Source organism: Zootoca vivipara, chromosome 17 (genome assembly GCF_963506605.1).
Source record: "Zootoca vivipara chromosome 17, rZooViv1.1, whole genome shotgun sequence".
NCBI lineage: Eukaryota > Metazoa > Chordata > Lepidosauria > Squamata > Lacertidae > Zootoca > Zootoca vivipara.
In genome coordinates this window covers 15,111,425-15,129,680 of record NC_083292.1, presented here as the reverse complement: position 1 = coordinate 15,129,680, position 18,256 = coordinate 15,111,425, and the positions used below count along the sequence as shown (strand labels likewise).

At 49.1% G+C, this 18,256-nt stretch overlaps 1 protein-coding gene across 6 annotated transcripts in view; it reads right to left on the bottom strand.

The window, feature by feature from the left end:
* The window catches only part of CABIN1 (calcineurin binding protein 1), a 57,893-nt gene that overhangs the window by 1,527 nt on the left and 38,110 nt on the right, over positions 1 to 18,256 (bottom strand). For all 6 annotated transcript variants that reach the window (XM_035099259.2, XM_035099257.2, XM_035099264.2 and 3 more), the window contains exons 30-36: positions 17,853 to 18,016; positions 12,093 to 12,189; positions 11,346 to 12,008; positions 10,449 to 10,523; positions 5,167 to 5,464; positions 1,217 to 1,411; positions 377 to 600 (exon numbers count right to left, since the gene is read on the bottom strand). In XM_035099259.2, the coding sequence (XP_034955150.2) occupies positions 377 to 600; positions 1,217 to 1,411; positions 5,167 to 5,464; positions 10,449 to 10,523; positions 11,346 to 12,008; positions 12,093 to 12,189; positions 17,853 to 18,016 (1,716 nt within the window). The remainder of the gene's footprint in view (positions 1 to 376; positions 601 to 1,216; positions 1,412 to 5,166; positions 5,465 to 10,448; positions 10,524 to 11,345; positions 12,009 to 12,092; positions 12,190 to 17,852; positions 18,017 to 18,256) is intronic.

Below are 18,256 nucleotides of genomic sequence, written 5' to 3'. Positions count from 1 at the left end.
TAGAAGAACAGGGGGCTGGACCATAGCTGCCAAGTTTTCCCTTTTCTCGCGAGGAAGCCTATTCAGCATAAGGGAATTTCCCTTAAAAAAAAGGAGAACTTGGCAGCTATGGGCTGGACTAAGTGGGCCCTCTTTGACCTGAAGGCCCTTCTTATGTTTTACAAACCCCAAACAGAATATGGGTCCCTTAAGCCCACCTGAGAACCCAAGGGGGGCAGCGGATAGAGGCAAAGAGGGCACAGAGGACTCTTGTCTGCAGCTGCCTGGACAGCCTCCTCCACTTCCACCCCAGTCTGCACACACAAATTCTCTCTGCCAAATTCAAAGCATGACTGGGGCCCCAATGACAACCCCCGCCCCAAACCCTGGGAAGTACCTTTAGCTTCTGCTTGGTTTCTTCCGAAATGCTGCCCTTGGGGGAGAGGAGGGTTGGGGTTGGCGGGGTGACGGTGATCTCGGGTGGGAACTTGGTGACGGACGAGGGAATGAAGAGCTTGGGCATGCTGGGAAACATGCGGGTCTTGATGCGGCTGGCGTCGGCCTTGCTCCCCACGGAGGGCTGTGTCGTTTCGGAGCAGAGGTGAGCCTTGGAGCTGGAGGCTGAGAGGAGGAAATGTCAACTCGGAAGAGGGTCTTTGAGCAAACAAGCATGTCATAATAAAAGAGCATCTGCACCAGAGCAGAACCAGCAACAGGCTGGGCTTGAGCCCTGGGCTCTTTGCTCTGTAAGTGACTGGGAAGAAAAATAGCTTCCTGCTTCCCCCCCCCCCCCCAGGAGAGGGTCACCCTCCTGCTTGAAGAAGAGCCACCACTGCTGCCTGTCCTGGCAGCACTCCAGTCTCCTGCCTGGGGCAATACCTTCAGATTTAGCGACCACCCTCCTACCCTTCTCTGTGGCAATGGAGGACACCCCAAGAGAGGAACTCACTGAAAACTACAGATTGCCAAAAGTTCACCCTACACTTGAGTAACATGAGAAGCTGCCTTTGGTCCACCTGGTTCACTATCGCCTTGCCTGGAGATACCGCCAAGGGCTTCTGCATGCTCCTCTGCCAGAGCTCCTAGGAATTTGCCCTCCTACCTGCCAAAATGCCCTCTGTTCTCAGAGAGGCTTTCCTGCCTGCTTGTGCCCACGCATATTTTCATACTGTACTTCTCTGTTCTATCCAAGCCACCTTCTCCAAGATCCCCAAAGGCTTCATTGGGCATCCCTTACCTCGCCCGCAGACCTGCCCTCCTCCAACGCTGGTGCTGGTCACAGGCTCCAGCTCCACTTTCCAGGGCATCAGATTGGACGAGGGGGCCACCGTCGCCATCTTCATCTGCTGGCAGAGGTGGGATTCTTGCTGCTGCAAGCCTGCTCCTTCCAGAGGCCGGTCTAGCTTGCCTTCTTCTTCCTCCTCCTCCTCCTCTGCATAAACAAGATAAGCAAAGATGACTTGAGAGATATCCCTCTCTCCGCTACCAACCATAGAAATGAGAACTATGGAGAATGCCACAATGTTCATGCCATATGGGGCTTCATTGTGAGGACTTCATGCAGAATACTTAAAAGTGGGCATTTGCTTGACTCCGGGTGTGGTGTGCAGCAACATATGATTAACAGTGCAGCCCAACACCTGTCTACTCAAAAGGAAGTCCCACTGAGTTCAGTGAGGGTTGTATGATACAGCAAAGCCACAAGGACCTGGCTTTTCAGGCAGCTGCAAGAGACACTCTCCTGACAAAGGGCAGCCCAACGGAAAGAAGGTGGTTGGGTTGCTGGTGTGCGCTTAGAGTAGGGAACCAGACATATTTACCATATGACCACTGTCACATCCATCTTGCACTTAGCACAGTGACAATACAAAAGGGCATAGCAAAAGCATGGCTGCAGCAGCTGGTTCAGGCCAAAGGGGGCCCAGCATCCAACTAGATGCTCTAATGGGGGTGGGGGTGGGGGTGGGGAGAGAAACCCACAAGCAATTCCCAGCAACTGGCACAGCAGAGACCCAGGAAGTTTCCACATGGAGGGCAGCTTTTGCCAAGGCCCAACACACCAATCATGTAAGACCTGGGGAGGGTGTTGAATAAGTAACAGAAGTGACTAGTGGAGCCTCCTGCACCAGAAACCTTCTGAGTTAGCCAGGTCCCCAGCAAAGGTCTGCCTACCCACAGCTTCCCAGATTGTAGGATATGTAAACAAGACATCAACAGGAGGTCCCCTTTGGCCAGGCAGATGTGAAGTCGCTAGTGGCTCCCCATCTCCCTTCTGAAAGATGCAGTGGCAGCTCTGTTGCTTAATGGCAGCTGGCTGTGGGGGGGGGGGGGCTTATCTTGCTAAATATTTACTGAGCCGTACTGGAATGCCTGCCACTCAGCCAGATCTGTCCGGCTTGGATTGAGTCACAGGCCCTGCCTGAATGCAGCTGCCTTCACAGTGAGACACAGGCTCTCCTTTCTGATCAATGGGGAAGAAAAGGGAAGCACATCAAGTGGGCTGGCTGGCGGCTTCCTCTGTTGCATCAAGTAACAAGGTCCTATGTCAATTGCCACTTCCTCTTTGGCAGACACTTGCTAATGGCTGTCTGTGGAGAGGTTTGGGGGCTCCCCTGCGGCTGAAGAGGATAAAGATGATATAATACACACCCTGCCCCTGTTTTTAAGCCACTTGTTCATGTTCTTAACATTCCACATTCCCTCCAATGAGAGGATACAACAGTTGCTTCTGACTTGGCTTTGGTTTGCTTCTGCTAGTCCTAAGTATCTATCGACACATATCTGCATCTGAAAGCAGAGGCAGTTGGGAGCCCAGCTCCTTAGGACTTAGGCAGGACTTGAGGTCCTCCTCACCTTGAAGGGCAGCTGGTCAGCTTCAGGTCCAGCCTTCCGACTGCCTCAGGAAGAGGAGCCACAACCCAGATTAGCTCTCCTTCCACCAAGTGGGTCCTTGGTAGACCAACTCAGGAAAGCTAAGCTGACCCTCCCAGAGCAAACTGTGCCCTTAATTTCAGTGGGGGCATGTGTAGACCGTAGTCCCAAGTCCACTCACCTCCAGCCACCATGACCCCAACTGCAATTAGCTCGTTTAGAGAGGAATCAGAGACACATGGCAGCTGCCTTCATTTCAGTGAAGAAGTGCCGTCCGGCCCTTTGTTCTCACTGCTAGGGAGATGCTGGCCCTGTGTATCCCACAACTGCCCATAGAAGAGAACTGGCCTTTCTCACAGGGAGAACTATGTGCCAGAGAAGAACTCCCTGAGATTCAGCTGGCAGAGTCTGCACAGCTGAAAGGGGAAGGGTGCTTTCTTTCATGAGGTTCTTTATAAGCAAGAGACGTCCTTTCAATGGGGCCCATGTCATTCTCAGAAACAGACAAACTTGGCCCTCCAGCTGTTTTGGGACTACAATTCCCATAATCCCTGACCACTGGTCCTGTTAGCTAGGGATGATGGGAGTTGTAGTGCCAAAACAGCTGGCGGGCCAAGTTTGGCCATGCCTGATCTGGAGGCACAAAGGATCTCTGCACCTCCTCTAGAGTAAGAGCACTGCTCTGTGAAGTATCCAATTCAGGTAAAAACGTGCAGGCCAGAATGCGGAGTCAACCCAAGTGCTGCCTTGCCTGAAACATTTCTGGGGGGGTTGTGTGTCCCCACTCCCACTGTTGGAACCTGGGCTATGAGATGCTGGGCTCTGCTAAGACTATCTGAACACAAAACACATACTTCCTCCTCCTTGGGAGGTAGAGTCGAGGTCCCAGGCATCTGAATCGGCAGAGGGAATGGGGGAGGGTGCTCTAGAGGAGAGCAGAAGCTCATTTTCTGGTGTACGTCATCTTCAAATGCCTAGCACTTCAACTCAAGTACTGCTCTCGAAAAGAAAACTGAGTGCATACAAACACACAGAGCTGGCTTTTGAGATTTCAGGGATGGACCCCCAAAGCCCTTTGAGACTCAGCCTGAAGCAGCCCCCTTCGGCACAGCTGCGTGAGAGGGACAAGGCAGGCCAGGCCTTCCTTCTTCTCCCAGCTTTTACCAAAGAAGAAACAGACTGAAGAGAGAAACTCGGAGGTGTCAACAGCCCCCTCCACCTCTCCTTCCCAACCTGTTGCCAGGGAAACCCATCAGCACCCGCAGATGCTGAGAGCTGGTGCTTTGGGGTTCACGACTTTATTAGTTGGCGGTTCCTATTCTCACCAGCTCATCTTGCGCTTCACACGCAACGCCCACAAACAGGGGACATCATTTCAGCAAGCCCCTTCTCTCAAAAACAAATCCGCTGCAGGGTGGCGGAAGCAGTAGCTCTTTGCTACCTTCAGGAAGGCAAGACTTTAGCAATGGCAAAGCTCTCCCCACCCCCCAAAAGGCCCTTGGAGGCTCCATGCTTTCAGCTCTCCGCCTGAAGAACACAAGGATCCAAATGCTCTCATTTCAGCCACTCGTGGTTCCTCACAGCCTAGTGGCTACTACAAACTTGTCCGTCCCTTCTGGGGTTTTTGATGCAGTGACTAAATTTCCAACCAAGCTCAACCATGTAAGGAGCAACCGCACCCAGAACGTGGCTCAGGCAGGCAGGGGATGTGGTTCCCTGCAATGCACCACATCAAGCGGGGGGTCTGACCTGCCCCCCCCCCCCAGATAATGAGAAATCCTCAACTCCCCAAACCCTGCACGGGACAATCTGCAGCTGATGTATGCAGAAGAGAATTGGGCTGGGATCCTGCACTGCCTCACTGTCCCCCCTGAAGCTGGACCCAAAACGTTCTAAATGGGTCCAGCTGCCATCTCTGCATCCTTTGAACAATAGTGCACAGACACTGGGTGGAATTCAGGTTTTAAATTTCTTCTTGCTTTTAACTTTTTATGATTTTACTGCCAGCTTTGTGTTTTTATATTGTTGCAAACCGCTGCGATCCATCTTTACAGTAAGTGTTTTTTATAAATATAAAACAAGCAAATTCTGGTGGGATTCTGTGCCAAGCCGCTTGTGACCTCACCTTCATTCTTTCCCCTGCAGTATTTCAACCCTTCCGTGCAAAGAGCCACATGGGAGCAAGGAAGGTGAGCTGTAGTTTGAGGAGCTGAGTCAAAAGCAAGAAACCACAGACGTTTCACGGACAGAATGGCGCTGGGGTGCACAGATGCTTTGGGCAACTCTATAAAGCTTCTCTAAAAATATGTAGCTCACCACAGGCCAGGCTGGAGACAACAGGGGCCTCTTCGACACACTCTGCCCCGGTTTGCTCCTGGGGCGGCAGCAGTAGCAGCACACTGGCAGAGGAGGAGGAGGAGGAAGACGAGGAGGAGGATGGGGGAGAAGCTGTCTTGGGCTTGGCCTGCAGGTCAGCTGCTGCTCTCAGGAGGGCCTCTGAAGCCAAGGAGTAGGCAGTCCCAGCGGGAGGCGTCAGAGAGGCGGGGGCAGCTGGGAAGCAAATCTCTTTGCTGTCCTTCGGCTGCTTTGGAGTGGTCGGTGCTTCTCCGGCAGCCTGGAGGAGGAGACAAGCAAAGGCCGTAAGGAAGGAGCCAGCTCAGGGCAAGAGGAAATACCTTCTCCACCCAGGAGCTCCAAATACCAAGAGGCTCTGGGGAAAGAGGCATCAATAGGGTCAAGGAATTAAAAATGAACTGTATCCTGATTTTATAGTTTTACTGGTTTTTAGCTGTATTGTATTGAGTTAGTTTTACACCACAGAGAGACAACTCTAATTAAGTGGCATATAAACTGATATATTTTTTTCAATAAAGAAGCAAAAATTTCAAAAGGATATATTGCCTAGGAGCCGAACATCAGCATCGCTTCTACAACGCTAAGCAGATTAACCAAGAAAAAAAGTCACACACAAACTTTTCTCACACATTCTCTTCCCAACCCGCCCACAAGCCCTAAGGTAAAAAACTGGTCAATACTGCTAAAACTGGATTAGTCAAAGTTCCCAAGGTCAAAACAAAATGGATTATATTTTTCTTCAAAAGAGATACTTTGTTTTTTTTGGGGGGGGAATGGTATTTGATACACAGGGCCGTCTTAAGCTCATTGGGTGCCCTGGTGCAGGGATCCCTCGGGCGCCCGCCCACTCTTAAAAAAAAAACCCAAAAAACCCGGGGAATGGCCCACCATCGCCTCTACGCTACGTTTCATTGGTAGAGCTGCTGCCATGTGGCGTCACCTCTACCAATGAAACGCAGTGCCGGGGTGAGGGATGACCCCAGCACTGCAGAGCGGAACAGGGTCCTAGTGCCCCTGCTCCGCTCGTTTACCTCTCTCCCCCGAGCGGCGCGGCTGGCGGGCATCCAGAGGAGGGAAAGGGAGGCCGCCGCGCAGCTCCCCCACTTGCTGGGGCGCCCCTCAGCGCCCTGGCGTCCTGCGCCACTAGGGCCAATGGGTGAGTCGCCCCTGTTGATACACCTCAGAAACAGAAGAAGAAGAGAAGGGCAGCTGGCTGAGGCAGGAGACATGGACTGCTGGTCCACATCTGGGTCAGTGAACTGGTGGCGGGAGGTTCCAAGTGCCCCCCTTGCTGAAATGGGTCTGGAGGGCCAACTCTCCGCGGAGGGGTGGCACGGCCTCTCCTTCCAGCTGATGCCCAGAGACTCTTCCCTGGCCCAAGCTGCTTTCCTTCCCATCCCACCCCATGCAGATAAAAACGCCCCTCTTCTAGACAAGAATAGAAATGAAGCAAAACGCAAGAGGAGGAGAAATGTCGGCTACCTACAGCTCCTTCAAGCATGCTAAGAACATGCAGCCTCAGCTCCGAGGGAGTCTCTCAGAAAGGCAAATCCCAGGGAGGAAAGACAAGGTCTGCAATTAGCAGAGGAGCCCTCCTCCCTCCCACCCGCTGCTAACGGGCATCTCCTAAGGCACAAGCGCATTGCAGGGAGTGGGGGTCAGAGACTGCAAAGCTGGAGCAGAGGCAAGCAAGGCTGCATGAGGCGGCATTATGGGACACTGGCAGTCAAAACCTCAGTTCCTCCCCCCCTGCATCTGCACGAACTCAAACACCTTCCTGTTTGCTTATATATTTAAATTACCATTTGAACACCTAACAAGCCAACTTACGGTACAATGACAAGGACAGAGGTTGGGAGGAATATGGAGGAGGCATCCCTCTGTGGCCCCAACTCACAAAGGCCACCGTGGAGGAAGCCCCATCCGTACTGCCCCCACAGTAATGGCTGCTGCTGGTGGTCCAGAGAGGGGAGCCTCAGGCACCGATCCCGATGCTCACACTGGGGTAAAGGGACCTTTGGAGAAGGCGGAGGTCAGTGGGACTTGCTCCCAGGCAAGGGGGAAGAGGGGATTTCAGTCCAAGCGCTGTTTCCCTCTCCCCCCTTGGTGACATCGTTACTACGGGGTGGTTCACAGAATAAAACGCAAGATAAAAACACAAGTAAAATAATCAAAACAAAACAACAAACCCCTCTTCCCACAGACCCATTTAAAAGGCTGTAGAATATTAATCAGCCAAAGGCCTGGTTGAAGAGGAACATTTTTGCCTGGCACCTAAAATATATATAATGAAGGTGCCAGCAAAACCTCCCTGGGGAGGGCATTCCACAAATGGGGAGCCATTATTTTTGTGTTGACACCCTCTGGACCTTAAGTGAAGGAGGCACACGAAGAAGGGCATTAAAGAGGTTTCACCTCAGGAAGGGAGGAAGCAGACCCTGACCCATCTAACTTGGTGTCATCTCTACACTAACTGGCAGGAATGGCTCACCAAGGTTTCAGGCAGGGCATCTTTGCCAGGCCTAGCCAGAGATGCTGCTGGGGGTCTGAGTGGAGACCTTCTGCATGCAGATAGGGCTGGTTGCCACCAGCTGCCTTCAGGGCTGTCAGAACCCACAAAGCCCAGCAGCACCAACAAGCCTGAAATGAGCTACTGGGACATCTTTAGGTGGGGAGCCTAACGAATTGCATTAACATAACAAGAAGCATCCCCAGTCGGTGGGGCTGCAGGGAGGAGTGTTTTCCCCTCGAGAGAATCACCAGCTTGCTTGTCCAGGAACATAAATGGCTTGTGAAAGGACGAGGGGTTTAGATAATCAAGCCACTTCGCTTTAGCGGGCTGCTTCACACACTGACTGCTAACTTCCTCGATGCACGCTAGCAATTAACAACTGCATTGGTGTTATTTTTCAAACACGGCAGCCTCAAGAGGCACAGAGAACAAGGGGGCTAATTAGTGGGTTTTGCTGGAACATTTGTACTTCAGGGCCTTTTGATTTTCTTATCAAGGAGATGGTATTCCACACAGATGAAACAATTAAAGAAAAACAAAAGGCACCATGGAGGAAAGTTGTTTGTAAGGCCCCGAGAATTTATGCTGAACACCATCCCCGTCTCCCAGCTTTAGACAGAAGATGGAAAGGCAAAATCTCCCCAAGTCAGGAGCTTGTCTGAAGCCTCCTTCTAAGGAGCAAGTCAGAGCTGAGAATAAGCAAAACAAAAGTGAAGAAAAACATCTCAACAAGCCTCACTAAACTTTACTGTTTACTAAGCAAGTAGCGAAACTAAAAACAAAACTACAATATTCAATATGCAATGATTTTAACACATTTCATGGAATGAGTATGCTTATTTCAAGACAAGAGAATGAGAATCTAGCCATGTGCCAAATGAGAAGAATCCCAGTGGCCAGATGAATTCAGCCTGGTGGACTTTGGGTTACTAAGGGTTGTTACGAAGTTAGAAGGGGGTCATCTTAGCGGCCACCCCCTGATCCAGGCAGGGATTGTCCCGCTGCAACATCCCAGCATAGCTGCCAAGTTCTCCCCTTTTTTTAAGGGAAATTCCCTTATGCTGAATAGGCTTCCTCGCGAGAAAAGGGAAAACTTGGCAGCTATGCATCCCAGATGGGTGACCAAACAAGCTTTGACTGAAACAGATTTCGCCAGGCTATTAACATGAACAAAATAGTGCATTTCAAATACCTGTATACAAATCTTACTTGCAATACACATCACTATCATGAAAAATCCTCCACATCAATTCCAGACGGATGCATATTTTATACAGTAATTACAATTTCCAACTGCAAGGTCAAGGTTTTTCAAACTGCAACATCAAGTTTATCAAGAGAAAGATATGGCAACTTATGATGCATTATTTATACCCCCCTCTTCCTGTGTAAAAACATTACTAATTCCATAAAACAACACACACACACAGACACACACACACACCCCTTTCCCACTTTACCCTATGAGGCAGTTTAGGCAGAGATCTTCCATTGAAAGCTTCATGGCTGAGAGGAGATTTGAACCCTGCTCTCTCAGGTGGTAAGTCCACACTCCAATCCCTACAGTAAGCTGGCTCTCTAAATTTAATCATTCACTGTCTTGAAAATATTATATTCATTTTCTGTAAATTGTGCGTTGAAATAATTGCATTTTAAATTTCTATAATTTAATTATGCAGGGTGGGATTTGTTTCAGGGTAAACGTGTAGAGAATTGTACGGTTAGTTTGGTTTTAAAACACTTGATGAGATGCTTACACACGACAGTAAATTCAAGAAAAGCATTCTGCAGAGCTTTGTATTCCAGGCCTCTTTGGGGAGCGGCGATTTGCCTCAGTTGCTCTTCTGGCAAGTCAGAACTGGACACATGAAGAGAGGGACATAGGCAGCTGGGTGGGGGTCAGGAGGGAAGGTGGTTGTGGTCCCAGGCAGCATTTTGAAGGCAGCCTGGCAGAGCAAGGCTTGGGTTTAGCAAGGCAGCCCAACGGGCAATTCCAGACACTATCAGGCCACTCACTGATCATAGATAGAGATTGGGGCGGGGGGAGTGCGCCTTTAGTGCTATAAGAAACAGCAATTAAAGGGGCAACAAACCATGTTAATAAAAGCAGCTAGTGGAAGACAGAAGAGGGATGGTGGGGCCCTGACTAACTCCAACTTCAAGAGATGAGGCTGCTGAAGAGGCCAGAAACCACCTTGGCTGTGAGTCCTGGAAGACCTGCTCCCTGCCTTGCAGGCCTTTTCTACCTGACCTGGGAGGGCAGGGCCTGGACTGACTCCAGCTACAAAAGCTGAGGCTGCTGAACAGGCCGGGGTGTTGTTTTTAGGGGTGTTTGTTGGATTGGGGGTTGTTGCCATTACTGGTATTTTCTGTTTATTTTAGACCTTATTACAATTTATGTGGAAATGTCTGGTTTGGTTGTGTACTTTTTGGTGTTTTATTTATGGTTTACAACTGCTTTTGTTATGCATGTAAGTCGTAATTATGTATTTTTTTTCATGTTGTAAGCCACCCTGAGCATGGTTTGAACTATGGAGAGGCGAAATACAAATAATAATAATAATAATAATAATAATAATAATAATAATAATAATAATAATGCTATATGTATCATGAAAAGGAGAGCAAACAGCCACAAAGCTGGAGGGGGACCTTCTGCTTCCTTCTCTCGCAAGCCTGAGGATGCCACACACCTGGTGGTGCTCTAGAGCCTGGCAAGCTCGGAACTTACCTGCTTCTGTGCAGAGGCCCCCACATGCACCTGGCAGAACTTGACAGCTTGTTCCAAGGCTGCTTCTTCATCCACCTGCATAAAAAAACCCACACCATGAGCAGAAGCAAGTCCACAAATGCCCACAGGAAAGGCAGCCTCTGGAGCCAAAAGGCAACAAATCCTCACTTGAAATTTGCTACAATGCAACTTGCAATCGAAGTCTTGGCAAGTGGATTCATTTTGCAAAATTTCAATCGGACTTCGTGTTGTGCCCCTCCTGGGCGGCTGCTTTAATGACCCCCATTGGCATGACCAGGGGACAAAGTCAAGGAGTGGAGCTACAGGCCCAGCCCCCTGGCAGAGGTGCCGCTGCCACAGACTGGGATGGTGTGAGCGGAACAGACGGGTGAGGCCTAGGATAGTTCTGAATGGACCTGCACCACCCACACTTCCCTGCTGGCCTGCCCTGCCTCTGCATCATTGCAAGAGACAGTCATGCTGCTGCTGCTGTTGTTGCTAAGAGGTTTTTTCTGCACTACTGTCCCTCTCTGATAAAAAAATTATACTGGAAAATAAATGGGCAATGTGGAAACTGACCAGAGCTCCAACTGGCGCAGTGCTGATCCTGCCCCATGGGGTTTTGCATAAAGAGACAGGTCAGGCCAGGAAGAGGGTGTTGCCAGAGTTCCCTGGATTTTCTAAGAACAAGACCATTGGGGACTGATCACCACCCATGAAGTCCTCAGAAGCCAAGGAGCTTCTCCCGAGAGCCCACACCAAGCCTCCACAGTGACAGCCACCAGCATTCTTCCTTGGTCACCGTGGAACAAATAAGACAACACAAACAATAATACAAGATCCCACCAGCTTCTGCCCAACATGACAGCCAAGGCACATTGCAACCCTGCTGCTTACCTGCTTAATGAGCATGTATGTCTCAGACATGATCTTCTCGATCTTGGCCAGGTCGTAAGTCATGACCTTCTGACCCTGCTGCCACACACGATAAGCGTCCAGGAGGAGGGTCTTCCCTGACTCTGTGTCATCGATCAGTTTCCTTTTCCGGCTTGGCCTCTGGCTGACCTCCTCCATCGGAGCTGCCTGGACGCGGACTTTGGCCGCCTCCAACTGCTGGTGCTTAGAGCTGATGCTCAGCTCCTCCAAGGACAGTTCGGCCGTCCGGCTGCTCTCTAAGCTTTTGTCCTTAGGAATCCGTCCGGGCAGCCCTCGGGCTGACTCAGGGCATCTATAGGAAGAGCCCATTTTTTCAGGATCCTCAGAATATCCTTCTGAGTCCATGAGCTCCGTTGAGCCCGGCTGGGGAGCCTCTTTTGCTTCTCCCTCAGGGGTTGCCTCCCTTGGCTCTGTTGTGTCCATGGCAGTGGGGGGCTGCTGCGCCCCCTGGGCCGCTTCTTTCATCCCATTCTCTGCACCATAAGCTGCCACCCCGCCTTCAGACAAGGCTGCCTTTTGCGGGAGGGCTTCCTGCCCTTCTTCTGCATTTGTTTTGTTAGAGACATCGGTCGTCATCCTGGACGCAAAAAAGCTGCAGCACTTCGAGTCTGGATCTTCAGAGACCTTTAAAAGATACACAGAATTTGTACCCTTGAATTAGGAGGAGACCCCCCCCCCCAGAAGCATGCAGGGGTTTTAGGGCCTTACCTCGGTGAGCTCATTCAGCATATCCTCCAGCACAGTTACCGTAAGGACGAAGGCACGCTGGGCAAGGACCTGGCGGTCTGCATCCCGCAAGTACTTCCTGCAGCACAGAAGAAGAAAAAGAGGGCAGGAAGGCATTTGATTACAGGACTTGCAGATGCATTTGAAATCAAGGAGACAGCATTTGCAAATGCTCTGGATCAGGCACAGGCAAACTCAGCCCTCCAGATGTTTTGGGACTACAATTCCCATCATCCCTGACCACTGGTCCTGTTAGCTAGGGATCATGGGAGTTGTAGTCCCCAAACATCTGAAGGATGGCAGAGTTTGCCTATGCCTGCTCTGGACGCTGCTGTATTTCTCTGTCTCTAAAAACCATCTAGAAGCAACTGCTGGTCACCACACACCCCTTTGAAAACTAAGAATCCAAAGTTCACTTGGCTCACTCTGGCCAGAGTTTCCCTTCCCACCACTGGTGTACTACTCAGGTCCCAAGCTACAACATCATTTGCTACTCAAGTTCATTCCTGACATAGCAAAGGCCTGCCCTGAAATATATTCATTTTGGGCTGGTGGAGAAGATTTCTCCCGCCTAACCATGTGAACTCCAACGTTGCTAAAATGGGTAGTTTGGCTGATGAGTATTTACGAGACTATAGCCCTTAAACCAAAAAGCTATTGTTCTGCTGTGCACGGAATTTCCAGAAGCATCTTTTAACTGCACAAACAAGCTGAGCCGCAATACAAAAAAAACCAGAAAGGGAGACAGTCTTGTCCACCCAGTTTCTGACAAACCAGCCTTCAAAAGAGGGTTAATCCTAACCAGAGCTCACCACTGTGGCTAATAATACCTTCAGAAGACCACCAGATCCCTCTGAATACCAGGTTCCTGCGAATCACAAGGGGAGATAAAGCCACTTGCACTCAGGTCCTGCTTGTGGACATCCAAGAAGTACCTGGCTGGCCACTGTTGAGACCAGGAGTAGATGGCCCCTGTGGCCCAATCCAGTTAAAGGACTCTTTGGATGTCCCCAAGATACCATTTTGTTCAAAACGCACCAAAGACTACAATGGTTTTTCCTTAACCTGAGACAAGTGTGTCTCTTTTTCTTTCATACACATACACAATAAAGAAGTTTCACTCCAGTCTAGTGAGCTTGCTCAAAGAAAACAAACTTCCTTCGACCGCTCTCACACAAAGCCAGAAGCAAAGGCCCAACAATACGTCCATTTCACGATTTTATCCAGCGGCAGCTTCAGTCTTAAGAGCCACAAATGATTATGTGCTGGCATGGACTATGTTTAAATCCTTCGGCTATGCTGAGAATCTAAGCAGGCCAGCACAAGAATGTTGCGTATCCCTCAGTAACTCACTGGGAACCACCTCTAGACCTTAGGCGGCTGTTTCCAAAGATACACCCCTCACTGTGTGGCCCCATTTTGAGGCCTGCCAAGCCCTCCAAGGCTCCTGCACCAAGAGGGGAATTGATGCAAGGAAGCAACGGGGCAGTGGCTCTTTTCCTCATCCCAGCAATATTTTTGTGACAGAGGAATAGAGAGATCTAGTGTGTGCCAGGCCTGCCTTCTCCATCATCAGAGTGTATGGCTACTAGCTGAGGATTCCCTGGAGGTACCAGCAGCGCCTAACACTCCTGGCCTTGAGCAAGGCCTTTCTTCCTCCTCCATTAACCTCCAGCAGCATTTGCATAACATTCATGCAAACACTGCCTTGGTCTTTCTCATGGCTTCCTACACAGGCTGGAAGGCCTCTCCTTAGTTACTGTCTGCACCATCATCTCTTTACCCCTTGCTTAGGTAGAGTCCCATCAGTGGACGTCCCTTGAGTTTTCACCCATACGTGGTTGTCAGGAGATCCATGTGTTACTCGTATGTAGGGCACCCACATAGGGACTCAGGAGTGGGGTCATGATGCTGCTCCCTCCCCCAGTGGTACTGAGTGTTGCAGCTGCTCATGAGGAGTTCCTTCCATATTCAACCCACAACCATTTGGGGCAAGGCTAGCCCAGGGACAGGGCAATGAGGGCAACCACATTCCTGCTTCACCATGTGAATGCCCTTGCCCGCAACAGCAAAGCCTGACTTGCTTTGCTCTTAAAAGCCTGTAGCCCTCTATTTAAAGAGGAACAATGAACATAGAAAAAGACACTCCTCCCACATTTGCTTCCATCGTCGGGCACCCACGCAAAAGCTCTCAAACAAATATTTAAATCCTTTTAGAAATCATGCTTAATATCAACGTGTTTGGCTTCTAACTGGGTTTGTTGACATCCGCTGGGAGTCACCAGGGCTTCTTAGCTACGCCTGTCCTGAACTCCAGAACGCCTTCCTGTTGCAACAGCACACAAAAAGGCTGCTTGTCTTTTCCATGCACCAACTCAGGAAATCTACTCAAATCCACACACAGAGCATCGCCAGATCTGCTTCACTTGCACAGAGATGAAAACCGAAGTGATGATGATTCCATTTCCCCTCACTTGCAGCTGCTGACAGCCCCAGATTAGACCCTGATCCACTGCTAAATGAGCATGCCAGCCAGTCTCCAGAGGGCCAAAGACAGTGAAGAACATCTCAAACAAGACACTGAAGGGGCACACAGAAGGCTTTGTACTCTCAAGATTTCCTGGGCAATGGACTGGCTGGAATTGGCTGTATCAGCTACTTGGCACTGAATGAGGCCCACAATTAGAGATGCATTGCCTAGCACCACGAAAAAGGGAGTAACCAAGCAACTTATTCTTATTGCATAACAATCAAGTTGATCCCTACTAGGGCCACTATCAATTCTCCCAGATAACTTATTATTTTAAGCTTAAATAATGAATCTCCATCACCAGAGGAAATCCAGGGGCATCCAGGTTAAGAAAGACTTTGACTTTCTGTTTCCTTTTTGCCAAACAACACTGTAAAATTAAGCTCCTAATTTGTTAAAAGTTAGTGGTTGAGCAATTCTTCAGTCAGAAATTATGCAGGGATGAAGCGCCTCAGTCATGGCGCTCCCTCTGTGACAGGCAGGTAGCGAAAGCTCCTCTTTTTGCCAAAGAGGTCTTCTTAGCTAAGGGGAATCCTCAGACGCTAATCAGCTGAACAGCAGGGTGTTGCTGTTGCTAACATACAAGTGCAAATGAAGGTGCAGCTGTGATTAGATGTGACAGTCAATGCTGGGAACTTCAATAACCTCAACAATTCACTTGTCACCAAACCAGGTGGCTCTCCAATAGGCAGAGAAAGGGAGGGAGGAGGAAAAGGTATGGAGGTTTCAATTCTCCAGGGTACCCCTGCCGTTTGTCCCCCAGAAGGGGCCTACAATCCTATTGAGAGTATTGTATACCATCCCAACCAAGGAAGAGTGGCAAGCAAAGTTCATGGAATAGGCAGAAATGGCAAAATGTATGGGAACAATAAAGAAATCAAGAAGAAAGTGTTTTTATTAAAGAATGGGGATGTTATGTAGATTATTTAAAGAATCCTTGTAAACAACTAAATACATTAGCAGGATTAATATAAAATCAAGCCGTTAAAATGTGATCTTGGGGAGAAAGTAAATAGAATTTTTAAAAAAAGATGTTAAGGGAGACGTGCAGTTTAATTAAATGAATTCACTATGTAACCAGAGGAGGAGTGGAGGGAAGTCAAAATGAGGGGTACAAATGTAAAGGAGGACTATTGTTGTTAAATTGAAAACTGAAAATAATTTTTAATTGAGTATTGGATAGAGGAGGACTGCCATGCAGCAGCATTCCATACAGGGTGGGTGGGCGGGGTCACAAAGCAGCCCTCCATGATGGAGGCTCTGCATGAGCAAAGGCTCTAAAGAGAAACTTGGCCATTTGACAGCCATGGAGGCAAAAGGACAGCCTAGAGCAGGGCAAAAACTTAGCCCGTTTCTGCCTACCACCGGAAAGGGAGGAACTGGCAAGGTCCACACCAAACAACTGAGCGAACAGTATGCCTCTCACATTGGGCCCTATGACTGCCGCTCTGAAATTCTTTGCAATCAAGCGGCATTTTCAATTTATGAAGAACAAAAACAAGGGTTAGAGGACTTGCTTGCTTGTTTAAAAAAATGAAAGCTGGGAATTTGGGGATTCTGGCTTATCTGGTGCGGGAGGTATGGAACTGATGAACTGTTTTTCCTGCCCGCCCCCCTTTTCCCCTATACCATAGCACTGCCCTACCACGCTGGCCCCCCGAACCACTTTCCACCCAAAGAACTACCATAGCAGCAGCCAGCAGCCAGCAGCAATGTGGGTGGAAGGTTTCTTCCTTTTAGAAATGCATTGTTTCGTAAAATTATTAGCACAATGAATGCACACAATACATGCCAAACTGGGCTAGTGGAAGAGATAGGATATCAGTCAAATCTAACATAAAGCGGTTATTAACTTTTTCCAAGGAAACAGATATAATTATGAGCACAGCTGTTAACCCACGCTAAATTTAGTATGCTGGCACTCTTCAGAGCCTTCATGTGTTTTTATTGAAATCTAATCAATTTTCAAGCAGTCCAGAAAACACTGATTCTGCAGCAAAGCTTGAATTGAATATGCTTGAATGTAACGTTTAAACCACACTTCGTTGATTCCACCCCCTCCCCCTGCTTTTGGCCACTGGAAAAGCCTTTCAGGTATTTGTACAAAACATAAAATTAAAACGCAATAGCGCTTGGCGGGAAGGTGCTCAGCCTGCCTCTTGACTGAGGGATGCGCAGGGGATTGAGACCCTTACCATTGTGGGGAAAGGGGCCAGAGTGCAGGGGAAAGGGGCCTGCTTTGCCTGGAGAAGGTCGCAGGTTCAATCCTCATTGACATCTCCAGTCAGTGTAGGCGATATTGAGTCCATCTATCTCAGTATGAGGCAGTGTCCTTATGCTGAGAACTTTAAATGTGGTCCTGAAAGTTGCTCTATTGAAAGGAATCAGGACTGAGAGTCTTTCATTTAGCTCTGCTAAAAGACCTCAAAATCACTAAAGCCAGTAAAGGATCTACACTGTCAGTTTATGGGTGAAAGGAAAGAGATCCCCGCGATGCCATCCAATGTACAAAACGAGAAAAAGCAAAAAGGATGTAAAAATGGAACTGTTAACTGCTGTTGTAACTGTCAAAGAAATATCTGGGGGAGCCTTTCTGCTATTTTGATCTGTGACACACACATACACCACATGCTTCTCCAAAATGAGCATATTCCCACCTTAAGAGCTCAACTACTTTGAGCAGTCAAAGATGGAAGAGTGGTTTCTGAGGTGTTGGAAATGCAGTTGATGTTATTTGCTGAACTCTTGTGGTAGGAATAACTTCCAAAAGGCCTCCAAGGGTACAAAAGCCAGGAACCAGCTCCCCGCTCCTCTGTAATCTCTATTCTCCGACCCTCACCCGTATCCTCTTCCTATCTTTTTGCTCCTCTCCTTTCCTGGAAAGGAATTTTAATATCCATTTTCAACACTGAGAGCAGCTGAAGGGGACCTACAAATGACAAGAGATTTGCAGGGTATACAGTGGGGAGGAAAGTGCCCGAATTTGGCTTTTGACGAAGTGCTCTGCATTAAAGCCAAGATACAGCTTGTTCAGTCTAGACAGCGAGGCTTCAAGGCCGAGAACAAACACTTTTGCATACCAACCATTGTTATTCTCTAACTAAATATATACCGTACATGTAAGAGCTAAGAAGGGTTTGGGCCACCAGGGGGGGGGGGTGTCAGCATCTTAGCATTTCAAGCCAGAAATGAGAAACCTGGGCTGTCCTCACTTTCCCTGGTCGGGGGTCCTCTGCAGCATAGATGAGACTTTCAGCAGGGTGTTGTAATCCTTGAGCTGCGACAAGACGTTGAGCAGAAGGACGATGGAGCGGTTCATGTGAGAGGCAAAGCTACCAGGGCGATCAATTTCATCCACGGGGATGCGCCAGATTCCCTGCACAGGGGAAGAAACCAGAAGGAAACCATCAATGGCAGGAAGCAGATATTGCGAGTGACAGGAGGGTTGTTTGGACCAGGGCAACACCCTCAAAGGGGGCCTCACATTTAGACATTTGTTCAATTTTTGGCATTCGGCGAGTTTCGCAACCTGTTTTTATGCACAGCTGCCCCAAATGTGGCACACGATCACAGCTAAAACAGCATTCATGAATATAGCTCACTTTATTTTTGATGC